General features: G+C 41.1%; 1 protein-coding gene and 1 long non-coding RNA gene across 7 annotated transcripts in view; one reads left to right on the top strand and one right to left on the bottom strand.

Moving 5' to 3' along the window:
• Positions 1–331, bottom strand: part of OSBPL9 (oxysterol binding protein like 9) — a 57,827-nt gene extending 57,496 nt beyond the window's left edge. For all 3 annotated transcript variants that reach the window (XR_011680644.1, XM_071436717.1, XM_071436719.1), the window contains exon 1: positions 200–331. Coding sequence is in view for 2 of the 3 variants with exons in the window: in XM_071436717.1 (XP_071292818.1) it covers positions 200–310 (111 nt within the window). In the remaining variant the exon portion in view is untranslated. The remainder of the gene's footprint in view (positions 1–199) is intronic.
• LOC139594505 (uncharacterized) lies at positions 212–11,697 on the top strand. Of its 4 annotated transcripts, XR_011680648.1 has the most exons (5): positions 212–351; positions 3,714–3,825; positions 3,915–4,034; positions 5,860–7,931; positions 9,200–11,697. It is a non-coding gene; the product is annotated as an uncharacterized lncRNA (long non-coding RNA). The 4 variants fall into 4 exon arrangements; XR_011680647.1 differs by having other exon boundaries at positions 3,915–4,022; positions 7,811–11,697; XR_011680646.1 differs by having other exon boundaries at positions 7,811–11,697.
• Positions 11,698–21,882: the final 10,185 nt, after the last annotated feature.

Raw genomic sequence — 21,882 nt, 5'->3', positions numbered from 1 at the left:
CACTCCATCTCCCCGCAGCGCCGCCCCATTGGCTGATCCCGCCGCCTCCTCGTCCCCCATTGGTCGCTCCCGCCGCCTCCTCTTTCCCCATTGGCCGCCCGGGCGCCCGCACGCCCTGAGTCCCCTCCCCGCCCCCACCCTGCGCCTGAGCCGGTCCCCGGCGCCTCCTCGCCCGCCCGGCCCGCCCGCCGCCCCTCACCGTGTAGTAGGAGAGCAGCCCCGCGTTGTAGTCCAGCACGAACCAGCGGTACTGCCAGCCCTTCATCACATTGGTCCATTTGCTCAGCGGGCCCTCCATGATAGACGCCATCTTAGCACCGGACCGGCACCGCCGCGCACACCGCGCGTTCGGTGAGGGGAGCGGGGGAGAGACTCGGCGGCCGCCGGGCGGGGAGGGGCGGGGCACGCAGCGACGGGGAGGGGCCACGGGGCCACTCTGCCCCGGGGGGCGGCGTTTGCGCGCGCAGCGGGGAGGGGCCGTGAGGGGAGCGGAGCCCGGCGGGGGCGGCCCCGGGGTCCGGAGAGAGGGAGCTCGGGGTACGGACACTGAGGGCGCTGCCTGAGGGATTCCGTCCCCGCGGCTTCTCCTCACGGCCCCGGGGGAGGCAGAGGGCGAGGCGCGAGGCAGGGCTGTGAGGCGGTGCCGTGAGGGCACGGCGCGCTGGCCCTGCGGAGTGTGAGGGCAGGAGGGCGTCATCCTGTCCCCTAAAGCACTTAGGGATCTTTTAGTTCCTCTCTAGAACACTTAGCACCGCTTGGAAGCTTTGAGCATCTCTCGCTGGTGTACTTGTCCCTCTGCCTCTCGGCTTTTTAAAGTGCCTTAAATCTAAACCAAAGTGGGCTTAACAATGGAGTCCGAGGGTGTTTCTCTTCAAAGCGCTCCACGTCCACAGTGTCTAAAACCCGTTCATGACTCGAGATGACCTTTAAAAGCTAAGATTTCAATGTGGCACAGCTTTCCTGTGGACTGATCCAAGAATGTGGAATGAATTCCCCAGGAGCTACGAACAATTGCAAATCTGTTGTTCAGCACAAGGCATGGTTTTGGCACTGATCTCCTCTGACATAAGTACAGAACTTGAGCTGTGCTTTAACATGAAAACTTCAAAGGACCCATAGGGATACTCATGTTCCTTCCTAGGGAACAACAATAAAGCAGCAGAAGTAGTGTTTTTACCATGAGGTTTGTGTTTATCATGCAGTCTACCGTGTTCATTAGTAACTTTTTTTCCTTTCCCCCTTATAGCCCTTTTTTATTCTTTGTCTATTTAAATGCCTTTACAGTGGGCTAAAGCAGGTTTAGTGTCTCACAACACTACAACTTTATACTAAGTTAAACAAAATTTAATAGAAAATTACCCCTTTAGTGAAAAAGAATCACTGTGTTTGGTTTTAGGAAATAAGAAATATTCCAGATTTCTAATTGTCTCCCCATATCACATGTCACATCATACACTAGTTTGTCACCAATGGGAATTTGGAGCATTGATACTCCTTGGAGTCACCTGGTGGTGTATTTATGCGTGGAGTCACCAGTTTAGGGCACCTAATGCACAATCTGATTTTGAAATCCAGCTTGTTAATTTAGATAACATTTTTTTTTCCCAAGCTGCATATGACCTTAGTAGTCTGTTTTTGTTCTTTATTTTCACTGACTAAACAAAGCGGGGCTGCCTAGAGATTATACCCAGGCAAGCAAAACAAAAAACATCAGATGGTGCCAGAACATTACTAGTGCTGCCAGTTAAAGCTGTAGCTGGACTGGAGCTTTATTATCTCAGATCACTCCTTTGGCTCTATTATGCAACAGAAGTTGAAACAATGCAAAGAACTCATGGAACAAAACCCCTCTTGGCTTAACCCTGAAAAAGCTGTGTGTGGGCAGAGCATCCACAGTAGGAAATTCTCCACAGAAGAGCTTTTTATTTACCTTGGTTTGCCAGAGGCTGAATTTCCTGAACTTCAGTTTACACTGCATATCTTAGTAGTTCTTTGTTCTCTTTGACTCTTTTTGGTGGGGAAATGTGACAAAGGCTTGCATGCAGCAGAAAAAAACAGGTATTTTAGGTATCTCGTTTTAGCTAAAAGTTTAGAGTAGGAAAAAATGTGTTAACAGGAATAAAAGGGGGAATTCAGCTCAAGGTTTCTTTTAGAAATGTAGCGTGGATAGTCTCTTAAAGTAATTTGGCAGAGATCAGAGAATCATTGTTTTTCAGAAAGCCCCACACCAACTGAAATAAATACATTTGAAATGGCAGTCTTTTCAAATGGATTTATTTCAGTTTGTGAATGTGCAAATGGAAGTGCATCAACCTGTATGATATACCCTGCTGACAGAGCATCCAGGGTGTTTCATACAGGTTTATGCACTCTCAGGCCAGGATGTTCTGTGTCTGTCAGATAACTCCCCTATATTGGGCATGGATCATGAGGGCACTACAAAGGGTTTAGGATGAACTACTTAGGTCCTTCTGATAAAGATTCTTGGGGCCTATTCGAATTCTTTTGAAAGATCAATGCAAACATTTTAGTTCATTTAAATAAATCAATAAACTGAAATCAGCAATGTGCCATAATCTTTTTTTTTATATACTTCTTACTTTAAATCATTAGCATCGATTATTTAGAATTAAAAATGGCTTAAAATAGAAATTAGGGAGTAATTTCTTAATAGAAGGATTTGGTTTACTTTCACATGTTCTGTGTGAATTCCATCTGGATCAGTTACAAAGAGCTGTTATTTTCTGTGGTTATAGGCAGTTTAATTGTGATGTTCTCCATATTTTACACAACTCAGACTGGAGTGTCACCCTCTGTACCATTTAGTGCCTACTGTCACCTGAGAGAACAATGTACTAGAGATGCAATAGACCTGGGCTGACCTTGTGCTGCCTTTGTTTCATGCACTGCTCCATCAGCTGAAAATCTTGTCCAGCACCTTTCTCTTGCCTCCCAGAGGTCTCAGTTCTGTTATCCTGCCACAGTGGCCCAGCCACACACACATCTCCTGACCATGAAGTGGCCTCCAGGGTACTCAGACTGTCCCAGCAGGAATGTAGGGGGAAACCTCAGATATGCCCAGTCCTTCCTGTGTTTTCCAGGACATCCCAATTTGCACCCTACTTTTAAAAATTTCCTCTATCTTATTTTTCTTTGTCCAAGCATGGCCAGTAAATTGTATTTTTGCCCATTACAGTTTAAATCTTCGTGGTTTCTAGCCAAAAGGGAGACACTGCTGGTCAGAGTGAATACCAGTGAAGGACCAGGGTAGACAATGGAAGCAAGAGAACACTGGAAGTCTGATTCTTTATGAAGAAAATGCTTTTCTGTTGTCATTTTGCTGAAGTTATGGCTGAACTCAGAAGAACCTCAGTGATGAAGTTGTGGCTTGTGGGTTTCCTTCAGGGTGTCTGGAGTGTGACTGGCACCAGTGAAAGTGGCTTTTGCTTCTCCCAACAGCTGCAATTGCTTGGGGTTCTGAGGAACATAAGGAAGGCATTTGAGAAGAGAACAAATAACATTCTGTTTCAGTTTCTTTTCCAACTTCAGAAATGTGCTGGTACTTTAATTTTGTATTGCTTGTCCTGTAAGTTCCCTGTGTCAATTACTGATAATGTAATAATCCTAATTAACAATTTATGTTTTAGCCTGATAGTGGATGATTCTTTTTTCGCTTGTTGATAGCAAATAATGTCTTTTATTTGTACCTTCAGGGAAACGTTCCATTTTATTTTTTATGGGTAACAAATGCAGTAATAAACTACAATCAAGTAGAAGATGGAGCATTCTGAGTCATCCTCAGTCTCCAGCTTCTGTCCTTTACAGGTATTTTCTAGTCCCTCTATGTACATCCCAACTACACTAAGAATAGGAGCACTGTCAGAGCATAAACATTTTTTATTTTATTTCTTCAGAATTATGTTTGGTTTAGGGGATTACAGAGAGAAAGATAGATGGGAGAGAATCACCTTCATCCTACAAGCAGTCATTCTTCAAAGAGGACAATTAAATCAAGCATGACAGTAAGTGCTATTGTAAGTAGATTTTCTGAATAGATTTATTATACTGTCACTGGTTTTAATAGAAATGTTTATGAAAAAAATCAACAAGACAGTGGAAGGAGGACAGTAGCTAGTTTCTGAGGCAAACAAATAATTCTCTTGGGTCTTTCTTGCCAATTCCTCTATGATTCTATGAAATAAAAGCCATTAGCAATACATTTTCCCAATTCTGTCCATTTTAATCTAGTTTTTCTCTGATTTTAATGAATTGTCATAAATTCATTAAATTGGTCAGGGATGAGGAACTTCATTGAGGGTTATACAGACCTTTCTGAGTCTTCTAAATGACTCCATATTAGCATATTCTGGAAAAAATCAAGTTACAGCAGGTTGAATGGGAATCAAGTCATCACGTCTCAGAGTCCCTGTTCTGGTTTTGCATATTGCTTATGGCTGTGTTTGGTGGAAGTTCACAAGAGAAGGGGCTTTTCTCTTTGGACATTAGATCTGCCTTCCTGCAGTTCAGGATCTCATCCTTCCACGGCGTGTTTGGAGCTGCACTGGAGAGCGCTGGAATATTGGAGCCAGTTCTCCATAACCCGTGGAATACGTTCAGCCAAACTGCAACACCATTTAAGACAAGGCTGAAGAGCCTCTCTTGCATTTAAGCTAGAGATGATGCAGAAAGTCAGATTTGTCCTGTGTGCAGTTATTTACTCCTCCCTGTAGCGCTGTCTGTCAGAGGGATGATGCAGCAAGGACAAGGACGCGGCTGACTCACCTCGCTGGCACGGGCCCTTGGCAGGACCGGGAGCAGTTTGTCAGATGTTGTTGCTGTGTGTTAAAAACAGGGAGTGGAGGTGCTTCATTGAGCAGCTCCAGTGACTCACCTAATGGCCAAATCCTGTTACAAGGTCTGCAGATAAACACGTTTTAAGGACATTATAAATTGGAGTAGCTTTGAAACAGTAACACAACCTAAATTTTTGGTGTGGTTTCTTAAGAGTAAGTTCAGGTTTTGCATGACAGTTTGACAAAACGTTATCTGGGAGTTGCAGGAGTGTAGATTGACACTTCAGGACTCAACATCTCTTCAAGAAGTACATTTCTGGGCATGTTGAGGGGCTTGGCTGTTAAGAAATGTGATTATCTTCTGCACTCACTTTACTCTGAGGACAAAGAATTCCTCTCGCATATCCTGATCACACTTGAGATCTTCAGTGTTCTAAGAGAAATTAATAGCAGTAAAAATTAAATGGGGAAAGTACCTTCTAACACATTCTGTAACTTAACATAGTATAAATTTAATACAAAATAATTTTTAAAATTACCTAGCCTTTATACTGAAGAAATAGTTATACAGGCTATATTCCATCTCTACGTTGGCTGAGCTCTGGTAATCTGAAAATCAATCTAGCAAGTAGAAAAATGCTGGAATGAATTTTGGTGACCAATTCATTGTCACCTTTGTATTACTTTATTATAAAACTTAAAATACCATAATTTACTCTTGAGATCAACAGGCCATGGACACCTCTAAAATTCAGAGTTGATAGGGTGCTGGGCCATATTGTCTAGTCTGTACTTTCACCAGGAAAGAATGGACCACAGTATCCTTGAGGATGATATTGTAATTCCAATGTGGTATTGTGTGAGTCTGTGATTCTTTGCTGAGTACAGGAGTTTAGAATTCACAGCGTGCTGAATCCCATTTCATACTCCTAATGCATTGCTGAGATGGGTAATGTCTCATCATTTGATTTAAACATCTTATCATCCTCTGAGCAGAATGTATTTAAAATTTAATGCAGAAGTCCTTGCTGTTTTCTCAACTGCAAATAAGTGATTCCTACTTTAGCCTCCACAGGGGCTTTGAAGAGAGACAGAGGAATGCTGCTCAGCTGGAATGTTTCCTTCATTGCAGCTGTGGTATGCAGCCACTGCTACAAAAAGGCAAAGAAGAATAATATCTTTTCCCAAAGCTTTCTCACCATCACCTTTTTTCATGGTGTTTGCCCTATTAATATATTCAGGTAAGGTTACTTGTTCTTTGTAGTTGGTTTAGCAAGAATGCAATACATCTATCATCATCTTCTCACAAAATTTAGACTTAGAGTTTGATGTGTAGCAAATCTAGCAAGGGAAAAGCTAAGAATAAATTAGTATTTTAGAGTATTGTCACTATTCATAAGGATTATATGCTGTGTTTATTTTCAATTCAGGACTGTTTGTTTTTCTTTATACACCATATTTATTTATTATTAATAGATACAGCAATATCAAAGGCAGTATTTGAAACTGGTGTTTATACATACAGATAGGTTCCAAAATATATGCATATTTTTAGGCTGTTATGAGCAGTATCCACACTCAGTGGTACAAAGTCATGGTAAAATCTGGAGGGAAAATATAAATTTCCCTATCTTTTTTCCCCCTGTTTGTTTTTGTGTTTGTTTGTTTGGTGGGGTTTGGTTTGGTTTGATTTTTTGGGTTTTTGTTTTGGTTTGGTTTTTTGTCCAGGTTAATAACAGACATCTGACTCTGGTAATTTTTCAGGTATTAAATAAGTGATGAAAGGAAGGCTAAAAGTAAAATCAAGGAGACCTAGAGCTGAGCAATCCATCATAATACACAAGCACAATGTGTGCCATTATTGCTCATTTAATTTCCATAACTAGAGGTATTAAAGGGGTCTCTGTTAAAACTAAGTTTCCACTGTGTCAATGTAGAATGAGTTTCTGTCTTCTCTACATTTTATTCTGGAATAAGGTAAAATGATTTTTCATGAGGTCTAGCATCACTCCCAGGGATTTGTGTGTAGGAGGAGTCCATGGACAGTATAAGCCCTCATTTAATACTGCCCTGATTTTGGGATGCCAAAAAGATTTTTCTTTAGGGTTACTGTTTCTTGTGTAAGGATGAGAGACAAAACTAGCAAAGTTTATCCTACCAAAAACTGGAGAAGATTTTTTTCTTCTTATCTGAGAATGAGAAAGTCCTTTTTCATGCCTACCTAAAGGACTTGCTTTCTCCTTGTTCTGATGAAAGCAAAAATGCAGAATTTTTTTTTCATCCTACTCAATTCTCTCTCTCTTCTATGAGAGAAGAAAAAATAAAGGGAAAACTAATTTAGTAGAAGAAAAAAAGTAGTTGGCAGAATACACTCAGATTACTCCCCAAAAATCTTGATGTGCACTTGGACCAGAATTTAGAAAGCAGATGGGTGCAAGCAGATGGGTGCTTTGCCACTGTGTCAGCTCTCAGGAGCTGTCAGGAGAATATTCCACTTATGTGTGAACTCAGACTTGTGCAGAATGCAGCTGCATCAGATCTCCAGATGAAGTGAGGCTTCAGTTCAGAGCAGCACCTCCTGCAGCTCCATCAGCTTGGAAGAAAACCCAGGTTCAAGGATCAGGGAGAGCCCTGGCACACCCTGGTGAGGTTTCAGTCTTGGAGGCTGAAAACAAAAGCCTTGGATATATTACTGGATACATTAAGCTGCTGTCCAAAGTAAAAAAGCCACTCACAAGAATCAACTCCAGCTCAGGTGGCTTCTGAACTGTAAATCATTGGAAGTTTGTGAAGTCCACCTGGGCAGTGTCACTACATTTTCCACTCCTACCATTTTCCATAGATATTGGCTATTGCTGTACTGTATATAGTAAACAGAAGAAAAAGAAGAAAAACTGTATGTCCAGTGCAGCAGTAGAAAATTTCAGGCTCCCAGGGAGTAAATGGTTTGTTTTATTAAATTATTTTAATTTGTAATTTCTGGTTTTGTTCTGATTTTGTTTTGTATTTTTTTTTAGGAGGAGTGCAGCTTCCAGAGACTCCAGGTTGTGTCAATTACAACACTTTTTTCAGCAGATTCATCGTGTCACGAGAGGGATCTGCCCAGTGTCCGAGATGATGTTTGGATTGAGGCTTCAGGTGAGTTGAGCATTGTGACTAGGAGAGGGAGGGTGAGCAGGTATCCAGTTAGGAGTTGTTGTTGGGGGGGTGGTTTTGAAGGCAGCAGGGTGAGAAAGGAGGGGGCTTATTTGAGCCCCCCCCGGGCTTTTCAGAAGCGTAGCAGAGGCATTCCCATGTCTTACAGCACACGAGGCCATCCACTGCACTCACAGGAATGCCATTTCACTTTGTGAAGTGGTGACATCTTGGTGCTAGAAGAGAGCAGGAGTGTGAGTGCGGGTTTTTTGCATGAAAGGCAGGGAAGTGTCCTAACACACGGTTGTTAGGAGGTTATTCAGTGCTGAACTGGGGTCCAGAAAGGGTTTAGCAGGACAGACCCTCCTTGACGAGAAAAGAGGAGAAGTTGACTAGAGAAAGGAAAAGAATGTCAGGAGCGCCTGGGGACGCCAGGTTTGGGGTTGTCAAGGCTGGGAGGTGTCTGAGCGCTCCCTGCGAGCGGCGGGGTCTCGGGGGCTGCGGCAGGCACCGATCCATGGAGGTGGCCCGGTGGTGGCGGGGCTGGCAGCAGGGGACACACGGGTTTGCCGGCCAGGAGCGGGCTGGCTCTGTGGTGGAACTGCCAGGGGGCTCCCACACTGTCAGGGTCCCGAGTTGAGGATGGCAGCGTTGTGGTAAGTGGGCTGAGAGAGAGAAGGAAAGAGAAAGAGAGAGAAGAAGAGAGAGAGAGGGCAAAAGGGACCCAAGGCTGCCCCCAGGGTCCCCATGCCCCTGGCTGCTCTCCCCTGCTCCGGCCTGCAGCGAAGTGGCAGCACGGCATTGACAGCAAGGCCGTGAAAAGAGCGGGAGGGGGGCTAGCGCTAAAAGATAAAGTCAAAGCAGAGATTGCTGACTCTCCAAACCTCATAAAGTGGTTTGTTTCTCTTAAGTAAGAAGGCTTTTGGTGTTTTCTTTTGTGTGTTTTGTTTGCTGTTAAAAATAAGTTATTGTTTTGGTTTTTTTTTCTCCTGAAGAATGGGTTTGTAAGGCTAAAACAATTAAATGCTGCCCCAAAAGTAAAAAGCAATAGATGTGATACATCTAGTGTTAAAATTGGTCTAGCTTTTCTTATTTAACTAACTGTAACTCACAAAAAGAAGAATTTGCCTCTGCAGCTATTAACACAGCTGGATAGAAGAAGAAGAGGCTGCTGTGGAAAAAGCTTTTAGCTAAACTCAGAAAGTTTGGAAGCAAAGTGAATGGTAAAAGTTAATGCAGTATTATCTTTCTTTTATTACTATGCTATTAAGAATTCCTTTCCAGGTACTACTGAAGCAACAATCAGAATCACAGAAAGAGGGTGAATTCATGCCAGCAGAATCAAAGGACTTGTGAAGAAACCTGAGGAATGGACTATCACATTTAAACTGGGTGATACCAAACTGACTTTCCAATGGGGACTGAGTGGTAACAGTTTGGAAAAAGCCAAATGATCCAGAAATGTACAAAGAATAACACTGAATTAAGAAGTAAGACAATGCTTATACCACTGGTTTCAAGCACTGCCTGAATAAAACACCTCCTTAGGGGAGGAATACTCCAGATAGAAGAGTCAAGACTGTTTTTGTGTTCTGACTTTAGCCTGAGAATTGTACAGGGGAGAAGGGGAATTACCATTTCCATCAGTAAACTTTATTTGATTCATTCCAATACTGGACATGCCAGCTGGGTTATAAGTAAATGCTTGAATTGTGAGAATAATTAGTATTGTAGTTCACAAAATTTATGCTCTTATTGCAAAAAGTGTTAAAGTAATAACTTAGCTTTGTGGATGGGAATTATTAGTGCCTGTTGAATGAGAGATACCTGAAGAAAGGTAAGAGACCACAGTTAAAGGGTGTCAAAACCAATTTGCCTGGAAACTAATTAAAGAAAGTGACAAGGAAATAGAGGGCAAGACCAGATTGGCCTCTGTATTTTGCCACCAAGAAGATCAAATAAACCTGCTGTGGGCTGCAACCTCACAGGCATGGGAGGTGGGAGTATGAGCCATACTGGAGCTCTGTTATTCCTGTTTCTGGCACTCATTTGTTGTCTTTTTCCTTTTGGGATACCAGCAAGATCGTGTCACAAATGCTACAGAAAGCATCACATAGAAAGAAACCAAAGTTCCTCTTTTATTACACACACCTATGTCAACAGCCACTGTTACAACCCATCCAAATTAAGAACCTGTAGGAAAAACGGAGTAAATTATTGGATTACAAGAAACTTAGGAAAAAGTGGTAATAGATTTGGAATTGAATGTCCAAAAGGAGAGAGATGGATTTGTTTTACATTTAATCTTGAAGATACGGTTCAAGATTTGGTAAAAAAACAAATAATAAACAAAAGGTAAAACCAGCACAGCAATTTAACTCTGTATTGACCCCAAATTATCTATTGAGTCATATTAGAAGACTCCAAGCAGTTATGGAAATGATAGCAAATGGAGCCACCCAGGCATCAGAGTTAATATCAAGTCAGCTAAGCCAAACAAAACCTGTAGTGTATCAGAATAGGTTGGCTTTAAACTATTTATTGGCCAAAGAAGGGGGTGTTTGTAAAAAGTTTAATATATCAGACTGTTGAAAATTGATGACCACAGAAAAGTCGTTCTAGTAAAAGCAAAAAAAATCAAAGAAGAAAAAAATATATATGCATATAATAACCCAGGTACCAGCCCAAAAATTAGAAAACAATGTTAAAACCTAGCTGGTGGGGTAATGTGTTAGAAGAAATTAAGATCTTTCATTTTATGTGTTACAACTGTTTTTATATTTCTTCCTTGTGTAATCCCCTGTTTTATTTTGCCCGCATAGTCCAGAAGATGCAAGTAGATAAGAAATATTGCTCAAGCCAAATGATTTACAAAGAATAAGAGTGGGGATTGTGAAAAATGCATGCATTTTATGATTGGCTTTTCGCAAATATTAAAATGAATATTATATGTGTTGTGTTAGAAAGTAATGCTGTATTAATTCTCTTAAGTAGTGTGTTAAATATAGTTTTAGGTTACAAAAACTGTTAAAATGAAAACTATGCTATGTAAGATACTGTTTTTAAAGAAAGGACTTGCAGCGAGATAGCAGCCACAGGACACCTGAATCTTTCAGAGAAAAAGAATTTATTGCCCTCTTATCAGAAGAAAGGAACTTCTTCCCCTCTCGAAGGTGCTGTTAGGATTAGAAGGAAGAAGTGGATGATGACCAGACAGAATCCTGTATTTGAATGGAATTTATGCATCATGTATGAAGTGTGTGACTATGCAACAGGCTGTTGCTTTTAAGGGTTAATCCTTTGTTAACGGGGGTCCTTTTTCAGGCTCGTGCTGCCCAGAAAAAGGTACCCAGACTGTCTGTAACTCTTTGTTTTTGTTGTCTCATATTGTCCTAATTCAAATTGTCCAAATTATTATTACTCTAATTGTATTACTATTTTTATAACCATTTTATTACTATTAAACTTTAAAAAAAATTAAAAACAAGTGATTGCCGTTTTTCACAGCAGTCTGTTAGTTGAAAATTATCAAAATATTTTTGTGAGTTTTCTAATTTTGGCATTAATGCTGGGGAATTGTTTTTTGTTTATTGTCTCATTTAGGTTCGAGAAATCTATCCCAAACACTGTGGGGACTCTGGAGCTATTTGGGAACAGTTCTTTTTCGAAATTCTTGATCCTTTGTGGATCAAAGGGTTGGCATTTGCAGGGGCAAAATTATTCTCTGTCTGTCCTGTATTTATTAAAGCAGCTGTCATATTCCAGCCTCCTCCTCCTCCTCGTCGCACGGTTTGTGTGCATGGATGTGGCTGTGCGGACGAATCGTGACACAAAGTAGTCCCAGTCGGTGCTAGGAGTGTGGAAGGCGAAAACGCGGAGGCACACCAGGTATCGGTTGTGCGGAACTACGCGCTGCGGAGGGATCTCTCGGTGCCCGGCAGAGGGAGAGACGCGGAAGGATACATGCAAGGCTGTAGTTTTCGGCTGCTGTGGTGCCGTGTACAGAGCCGGTGGTGGTGGAAGTGGCGTGACAGGGCACAGGGATGCCGGCTGTGGCTGGACAGCGGCATGCAGCGGCTCGGAACCGGGACCAGGCTGTACAAAGGTGCGGCCAAAGCAGTGGGGGGTGGCGCCGGGCCACGGAATAGAACTGTGCATGCGTGCGGCTGATCCCGGAAGCAGCGCTGTGGTTGGATGAGTCGGCGCGGAGTGATATCGCTGGTGCGGGGGTTGTAGCAATCCGCATGCGTGGGTAGTCATCATGGCGGGCGGGCCGGGGGGTGCGGGAGGCGGCGGAGCTGCGGAAACGGGAACGCGGCTGCGGCGGCGGTCGTGGAAGGGAACGCCGGGACGCCCGTGGTTGCAGAAGGCGGCGGAGCCGCGCCATCCAGCATCTCTGAAGGGGGGGGGGGCCGCGGTGGAGAAGGCGCGGCTCGGCCCCACGGGCGGCGGCGGAGCGGCCCCTCGTCAGCGGGAGATGATCCCGGGGTGGCGGGAGGCGGGAGGAGCGGCGTGGAGGCGGCGGGAGGCTGCTGCGGGGGGGGACGGCATGGCGGGAGGTGGGCTGGTCGGCGGCTCTACCGCGGCGTGCAGCCGCTGGGGGCTGGGGCGGCTGCTGGCCCGGCGGGCAGGGGCGGCGCTGACCGGAGCTGGACTGGAGCGGCAGCAGGCACGGCAGAGGCTGCAGACACCGGTGTAGGCGCCGCGGCGCCGGCACGGGGTGGCTGGGCGGGCTGGGGCGCCCCGGTCCCAGCGCAAGCGGGGCTGTGCCGGGACCGGGGGATTGCACTGAAACGCCGGCAGGGACAGGGTTAGCCGTGACCGTTTGCCCTGCGGCGGGGCCCGTGGGCAGCTCGGGGTGCGCTGCGTGCGCTGGAACGCCAGGGCGGGGGGGGGGGCGGGCTCCCGCGGCAACGCGCATAGGGGGCGCTGGGGGAGGCGCGGCCGCGCCAGGCGTGCTCGGCACCGCAGATCCGGGAGCCGCAGGGAACTGCAAAGACGCAGCAGCGACGGGACTTGAGCCGCCGCCGGCCCCGCTGTATCGGCAAAGGGGGCGAGGGGGACGTGGGGGGCGGCAGGAGCGGCCGCGCTGGCAGCGGGGGGGGAAGTGGCGGGCTCGGGGGGGGGGGGGGGGGGGGGGGGGGGGCCGTGGTAGCCGGGACGGCAGGGACCGACGGCATGGCAAAGGCGGGGATGGTGGGAGTGGCTGGGGACGGGGGGCGGGACCGCGAGGGCGGCGGGCGGGGCGGCAGGGGCGAGCAGGACTGCGGGTACTAAAGCTGTGCAGTCCGACGGGGAGGTGGGGGGCGTGTCCCATTGGAGACGCGCGGCGGCAAGGGGCGGACTAGCATAAGGGGCGGAGCTCGGCGGGGCGGCTGCTGCGGGCATCCCCCTTGACGCAAGCAGCTCGAGCAGCGCCCTGCAAGCTGGGACCAGCTCCGTGGCAGCCATGCCCTGGCAGGAGATGCTATTAAAGTGCTTTAAAAAAACCTGTGTCCTAAAAGGCTCTCTTTACGACAGTCGGGCTTTACGGCGGCTTTTGCGACAGTCGGGCTTCACGACAGTCGCGCCTTACGGTACCTTTTACGGCACCCGCGCTTTACGGCCCCTTTTGCGACAGCCGCGCTTTACGGCCCCTTTTGCGACAGTCTCGCTTTACGGCACCTTTTACGACAGCCGCGCTTTACGGCACCTTTTACGACAGTCGCGCTTTACGACACCTTTTACGACAGCCGCGCTTTACGGCCCCTTTTACGACAGTCTCGCTTTACGGCACCGTTTACGACAGGCGCGCTTTACGGCAGCTTTTACGACAGCCGCGCTTTACTGCCCCTTTTGCGACAGTCTCGATTTACGGCACCTTTTACGACAGCTTTGCTTTACGGCAGCTTTTACGACAGCCGCGCTTTACTGCCCCTTTTGCGACAGTCTCGCTTTACGGCACCTTTTACGACAGCCGCGCTTTACGGCCCCTTTTGCGACAGTCTCGCTTTACGGCCCCTTTTACGACAGCCGCGCTTTACGGCCCCTTTTGCGACAGTCTCGCTTTACGGCCCCTTTTACGACAGGCGCGCTTTACGGCCCCTTTTGCGACAGTCTCGCTTTACGGCACCTTTTACGACAGCTTCGCTTTACGGCAGCTTTTGCGACAGTCTCGCTTTACGACACCTTTTGCGACAGCTGTGATTTACGGCAGCTTTTACGACAGCCGCGCTTTACGGCCCCTTTTGCGACAGCCGCGCTTTACGGCACCTTTTACGGCAGCCGCGCTTTACGACAGCTTTTACGGCAGCCGCGCTTTACGGCACGACCCTTTATGGAACTTTTACGGTACTTTACAGCACTTTATGGTTTTTATTTTGTTTTTCATTAATTTTTATATAATTTTTTTTAATTTTATTTTTATTTAATTTTCATTTTTAATTTTTAATTTTTTAAAGTTTTTATTTTATTTAAATTTTATTTTTTATTTTATTTTGATTTTTTATTTTTGTATTTTTAAAGCTTTTTTTATTTTTAAATTTTTAAAATTTTTTACTTTTAATTTTTCTATTTTTAAAGCTTTTTTTGTATTTTGTAATTTTTTAATTTAATTTTTTATTTTAAATTTTTTATTTTTAAAGCCTTTTATTTTATTTTAAATTTTTTTATTTAATTTTTATTTTTTAATTTTGTATTTTTAAAGCTTTTTTTGTATTTTTCTTTTTTATTTTTATTCCACTTTTTGTATTTTTAAAGCTTTTTATTTTATTTTTTTATTTTTAATTTAATTTTTATTTTTAATTTTTCTATTTTTAAAGCTTTTTATTTTATTTTTTAAATTTTATTTTTTATTTTTCTTTTTTAAAGTATTTTTTATTTTTTCAATTTTAATTTTTATTTAATTTTTGTTTTTAATTGTTCTATTTTTAAAGCTTTTTTAATTGTATTTTATTTTATTTTTATTTTTGATTTTTCTATTTTTAAGGCTTGTTTTGTATTTTTAAAATTTTCCTATTTAATTTTTTCTATTTAATTTTTTATTTTTAAAGTTTTTTATTTTATTTTTTAATTTTTTTTTTCAATTTTTATTTTTAAAGCTTTTTTTATTTAAGTTTTTTTGATTTTTCATTTTTAAAGCTTTTTTTTATTTTTAAATTATTTAATTTAAATTTTTTGGCGGGTTTTTTTTTGTATTTTTAAAGCTTTTTTTGTATTTTTTTTTAATTCATTTTTTATTTTTAATTTTTCTATTTTTAAAGCTTTTTATTTTATTTTTTAATTTTTTATTTAATTTTTATTTTTGATTTTTTGGGGTTTTTTGTATTTTTAAAGCTTTTTTTGTATTTTTATATTTTATTTTTATTCAATTTTTATTTTTAATTTTTCTATTTTTAAAGCATTTTTTTTGTATTTTTAAAATTTTTTTATTTAATTTTTATTTTTGATTTTTCTATTTTTAAAGATTTTTTTATTTAATTTTTTTAATTTTTCATTTTTAAAGCTTTTTATTTTATTTTTTAATTTTTTAATTTAATTTTTATTTTTGATTATTGGGGGTTTTTTTTTGTATTTTTAAAGCTTTTTTTGTATTTTTATATTTTTTATTCATTTTTTATTTTAAATTTTTCTATTTTTAAAGCTTTTTATTTTATTTTTTAATTTTTTATTTAATTTTTATTTTTGATTTTTTGGGGTTTTTTTGTATTTTTAAAGCTTTTTTTGCATTTTTGTATTTTATTTTTATTCATTTTTTATTTTTAATTTTTCTATTTTTAAAGCTTTTTTTGTATTTTTAAATTTTTTTATTTAATTTTTATTTTTGATTTTTCTATTTTTAAAGCTTTTTTTTATTTAATTTTTTTAAATTTTTCATTTTTAAAGCTTTTAATTTTATTTTTAATTTTTTTTAATTTAATTTTTATTTTTGACTTTTTGGGGTTTTTTTGTATTTTTAAAGCTTTTTTTGTATTTTTATATTTTATTTTTATTCATTTTTTATTTTTATTTTTTCTATTTTTAAAGCATTTTATTTTATTTTTTAATTTTTTTAATTTAATTTTTATTTTTGATTTTTGGGGGTTTTTTTGTATTTTTAAAGCTTTTTTTGTATTTTTATATTTTATTTTTATTCATTTTTTATTTTTAATTTTTCTATTTTTAAAGCAATTTATTTTAGTTTTTAATTTTTTTATTTAATTTTTATTTTTGATTTTTCTATTTTTAAATTTTTTTTGTATTTTTTAATTTTTTTTAATTTAATTTTTTTTAATTTTTCTATTTTTAAAGCTTTTTTTTAATTTTTTTTTAATTTTTCATTTTTACAGCTCTTTATTTTTTAATTTTTTTATTTAATTTTTATTTTTGATTTTTCTATTTTTAAAGTTTTTTGTATTTTTTAATTTTATTTTTTATTTTTCTTTTTTAAAGCATTTTTTTATTTTTTAATTTTATTTTTTATTTAATTTTTATTTTTCTATTTTTATTTTTAAAACATTTATTTTATTTTATCAATTTTATTTTTAGTTTAATTTTTATATTTAATTTATCTGTTTTTAAAGCTTTTTATTTTTTTTTATTTGGTGCTGCCCAGACCAACTCAAGCTGGTGATTGTGGTGGTGTTTGAGGGTCTTGCATTACAGCACTACCTTTTATGGAACTTTTACGGCACTTTACAGTTTTTATTTTGTGTTTCATTTATTTTAAATTAATTTTGTTATTTTACTTTTATTTAATTTTTATTTTTGATTTTTCTATTTTTAAAGCTTTTTATTTAATTTTTAAATTTCTTTTATTTAATTTTTATTTTTGATTTTTCTATTTTTAAAGCTTCTTTTGTATTTTTTAATTTTATTTTTATTTAATTTATATTTTTAATTTTTCTATTTTTAAAGCTTTTTATTTTATTTTTTATTATTTTATTTTTAATTTTTCTATTTTTAAAGCATTTATTTTATTTTTTCAATTTTATTTTTCACTTAATTTTTTTTTATTTTTTATTTTTAAAGCATTTTTTTTATTTTTTAATTTTATTTTTCATTTAATTTTAATATTTAATTTTTCTTTTTTTAAAGGATTTTATTTTATTTTATTTGGTGCTGCCCAGACCAACTCAAGCTGGTGATTGTGGTGGTGTTTGAGGGTCTTGCATTACAGCACTACCTTTTATGGAACTTTTACGTCACTTTACAGCACTTTACAGTTTTTATTTTGTGTGTCATTTATTTTAAATTAATTTTGTTATTTTAATTTTATTTAATTTTTATTTTTAATTTTTCTATTTTTAAAGCTATTTATTTTATTTTAAAATTTTTTTGATTTAATTTTTATTTTTGATTTTTCTATCTTTAAAGATTTTTTTGTATTTTTAATTTTATTTTTTATTTAATTTTTATTTTAATTTTTCTATTTTTAAAGCTGTTTATTTTATTTTTTAAATTTTATTTTTAATTTTTATTTTTTTAAAGCATTTATTTTATTTTTTCAATTTTATTTTTCACTTTTTTTTTCTATGTTTAAAGCATTTATTTTATACTTTTAATTTTATTTTTTATTTAATTTTAATTTTTAATTTTTCTTTTTTTAAAGGATTTTATTTTATTTTATTTTATTTGGTGCTGCCCAGACCAACTCAGACTGGTTGTGGTGGTGTTTGAGGGTCTTGCATTACAGCACTACCTTTTATGTAACTTTTACGGCACTTTACAGCACTTTACAGTTTTTATTTTGTTTTTCATTTATTTTAAATTAATCTTGTTATTTAAATTTTATTTAATTTTTAATTTTATTTTTTCTATTTTTAAAGCATTTTATTTTATTTTATTTGGTGCTGCCCAAACCTGCTGTAGTGCATTTTTATACTTTGTAATACTTTGAAGTAGTTTTGTTTTGTATCCCCGTATTTTTCCCAAATGGTTTATCCCAAACTGTACCCCCCTCCCTTTACCTGTGTTATCCCTCTCCGGGATGAGATCATCCCCAAACGCCCACCCTGGCTCTCTGTCAGTCACTCAGATCCCATCCCCTCCATGCAGAAGTTTCGGTCCAGTTCATCGAGTGATCAGCCAGAGGCCAGGGGTCAGCCCCCCAAGCCTTGCCCCATACACTGTCCTAAATGTCCATCCCCCAGTACCCATCCCTTAGGGTCACTCATTGGTTGGTAAAATGTTTTCTACTTTGGGTTTCCACCTCCCTTTAAATGTAACCTTGGCACAGCTCCTGGGGCTCTCGGCAGGAGGCCCCTGAGGTGCAGGAGCTCCTTTGGGACTCCTAATGAAACCTTGGATTAACCCCTGCTAAGAGTCGGGCCTGTCTCTTCTACCGATGTCTCTGGTGTCTCTTGTGCTGCACAGGGGCCCAGCCCAGGTGCCCTCAGTACCCTCGGGGCACACACAGACAGTGTCTCCCCCCAGCCCAGGTGCCCTCAGCACCCTCAGGGCACAGAGAGTGTCCCCCTGCCAGCCCAGGTGCCCTCAGCACCCTCAGGGCACAGACAGTGTCCCCCTGCCAGCCCAGGTGCCCTCAGCACCCTCGGGGCACACACAGAGAGTGTCTCCCCCCAGCCCAGGTGCCCTCAGCACCCTCAGGGCACAGAGAGTGTCCCCCTGCCAGCCCAGGTGCCCTCAGCACCCTCGGGGCACACACAGAGAGTGTCTCCCCCCAGCCCAGGTGCCCTCAGTACTCTCGGGGCACACACAGAGAGTGTCTCCCCCCAGCCCAGGTGCCCTCAGTACCCTCGGGGCACACACAGAGAGTGTCTGCCTGCCAGCCCAGGTGCCCTCAGCACCCTCGGGGCACACACAGACAGTGTCTCCCTGCCAGCCCAGGTGCCCTCAGCACCCTCGGGGCACACACAGAGAGTGTCTCCCCCCAGCCCAGGTGCCCTCAGTACCCTTGGGGCACACACAGAGAGTGTCTGCCCCCAGCCCAGGTGCCCTCAGCACCCTCGGGGCACACACAGAGGGTGTCTCCCCGCTCTTGGCTGTGTCGGGGCTGCCCCCCACTCTCTGCCGACTCGGGACTGGCCCAGGGTTACTGAGAGGCTCGCACAAACCCACTCGGCCGCTGATTGTGGTGGTGTTTGAGGGTCCCCAGGACAAGGGAAGAGAAGAGAATCTTGACTCCACCTTTCAGAAGGCTGAAATATTATTTTATGATCTCTATTATATTAAAAGAAAATGAGATATTAGAACTATACTAAAAGAGCAAGGAGACATCAGAAAGCTGGAAAGGAATGAATAATAAAAACCAGGGACTGCTCACAGCCCCGACGCAGCTGGACCGTGATTGGTCATCAAGTAGAAACACACAGAAACACTTTTTGGAAATGTTCTTTTTTTTTCATGCACACCAGAACTCTGCAGTATGCAATCTGCCATTGTCTGGGTTTTTTGTATGTATTTAATAGGAATGTATTTATTTTATCCTGTGTCAGGATTCCTGATGTTAAGAAATTCAGACACCTGAATACAAAATCTGGGGAGATAGACAGATTATTAGGCTTATATATGCACATAGATATTGGTGGGTGTTTGTTTGTCTATGTGTTTGTGCGTGTGTGTGTGTGTGTGTGTGCATGCCCTCAGGAAAAATTCCAGGTGTCAAAAAATCGCATTTATGGGAAAATCAAGACATATGGTATTGAATTTTAGTCCCGAAGTTCTTCGGGTGAGGAGGTGCCTGGCTTCTTCTGGGCCTTGCTGCTGGACCAAAGGCGGCAGCTGTGGCGTTTTTCACCCCAGAGATGCCTTTGGCCAGCTGGGTGCTGCAGCTGGGCACTCAGAACAAATCCAGGCAAAGTAGGAACTCAGTTTACCTTTGGTGGAAAAGGTTGAAACAGCAGTGAAGAGAAAAGGAGCGGGTTCTGTCGTAGAGACTTAGTCCAGAGTTTTATTGCAGCATGGTAGACCTCTGAACATGGTAACAGCTCTCAGACAGACACACTGACTGCATGCTCTCGTGTCCTTTTAAAGCTCTGGGGACTTAAAAGGGGGAGGGGAGGGACAGGTGATGGCCAACCAGGTGTGAGGAGGGGAGGGCTCAGGGGATATACAGGCCAATGAGCCCGGACCTGGGGGCATCTTTTGAAAATCTGCCAACCACACGACGCCTTGCTGGAATGTTAAGAATGATGGACAGCTCTTAGGCAGGAGGGCAAAAGGGGGAGGGGGAAAGGTTGGCACACCTGAGGGGGCTGGGACTGGTCAAACAGGAAACAGCACTGCAACAACATGGTAGCTTCAAATCAGGTTTACTTTACAATGAAGACGTTGCCTAAGGCATAATCCTGCCTAAGGCAGGGACAATGCCTCCACTTAGGCAAGCTATGGGCAGGGAGTCCTGTGGGAGAGCTAGGAAGTATCACAAGCTGGGGAGAGCTCTCTAGTGCCATGTATCAGAGTGTTTAAATGGGAAATCAATACACTTCATAGTCCATGCAATTTAAATTATTTATTTGTGCTTAAACGCTGCTAACCAAAGCATGAGTTAAAAAGGAATTCTGGTTTCTGAACAGTTCATATTTTCAACCTTTTCTTTGCAGCCTTGAAGGTCAGAAAGTTCCTGTATTTTGCTTTCCTTGTTGGCTTTGTTTTTTAACTTATGCTCAAATAACCCTGCAATCTCTTCACTCCAGAGTATGGATCTTTATTAAGAAAAACCCAATCAAGAGACTGGAAGATGCTGGCAGCTGGTAAAAACTGAATTTGTTTTCTAGAGCATGCCATATTTGAAAAGAATATGTAGACAAGCAGAAAATGAGAAAGAATCATCTCCCAAGCAGATAGGCCCTGTTTATCTAAAGTGGGACAAGGAAAACTTTTATCCCACATAACTTTTACTTTTGGATGGCATTTGAATTGGCCTTGTGTGTTTGGCAGCTCATCTGTTGAGCCATCTGTTTCAGATTATGCATGCTCGGAGGGCACATTGCACCCAGCCTTACAGCTCCCCTGAACACCAGAAATTTGAATTGGCTTTACAGTTTAGTGATCAGTGAGCATGGATGTGCATGTACATGTGCATGACACATCTAAATAAACTCTGTTTATTTGGGACAAATTGAAGCATTCACGAAGCTGGAGAAACCTGAGGGGGCTTTAGAAGGGGAAAGCCTTAGGCCTTGCTCACTGTCCTGGGCCCCCTGGCAGTGCTCAGGTAAGGCAAAACAAGAGAAAAGCACCCAAGGTCCAGGAAGTTTCTCTTCTAGACTGAAAAGTTCTGAATGAACTAAGAGGAAATATATATGCCAGTTTTACAGCCCCTTTAAACAGTGTCTTAAAGGGCTTGTAGGGTAGAGAAATTGCAATTTGGCTCCCTCCATTAATGAATCATCTCCAGTCCCATCTCAGTGCCAGAGATGAACTGGGCTGGGTAGTGAATCAGAAAGCTGTAACCAACTCTGTGAGAGTCTTTGTAATGCCTAAGTACATCATGGCCAGGAAAGAGGATTTGATCCATAAACTTTAATGGTGCATTATGTGAGTCTTATATTATTTATGGCATAGTAGTAGCACTTATCTTTTTCATGGTATCTGCTTTGAACATACCTTTTTTTTTTTTTTTTGAGAATATACTGCTTGTTCCACCCCTCCCTTTTCCTTCCTTTCCCCAGAATGCTGACTCAATTCCTTTTACTCTTTCAGTCAGCTTGCAATTTTAGGCATTTCCTTGTCCAGTTTTCAGGGGAACACATTACTTCCCTCTCATGAGCACTGTGCAGAAACTTCTCTGGCTGTTGAATCTCATGCTGGCTGGAGATGGAGGAGATTTCTTTGCAAGCAGTAGAGACTGACATAAGACCATCTGCTCTTCATGGAGTTCTCTGAACCTGTGGACTTGGATAGCAATTGTGCAGTTGTGTATGAGAAGAAAATTTGGCTCAGATAGTGCAGTGATGGAAAAAATGGTAAATCTAGAACTAACCAGGGGATTTGAGGGATGAATGCAGTTTTGTCACAGGTTCTCTTTCTAGAT

Source organism: Agelaius tricolor, unplaced genomic scaffold (assembly GCF_023055355.1).
Source record: "Agelaius tricolor isolate 1412-34295 unplaced genomic scaffold, bAgeTri1.0.p SCAF_11, whole genome shotgun sequence".
Classification (NCBI taxonomy): domain Eukaryota; kingdom Metazoa; phylum Chordata; class Aves; order Passeriformes; family Icteridae; genus Agelaius; species Agelaius tricolor.
This window is presented reverse-complemented; position numbering and strand designations above follow the sequence as displayed.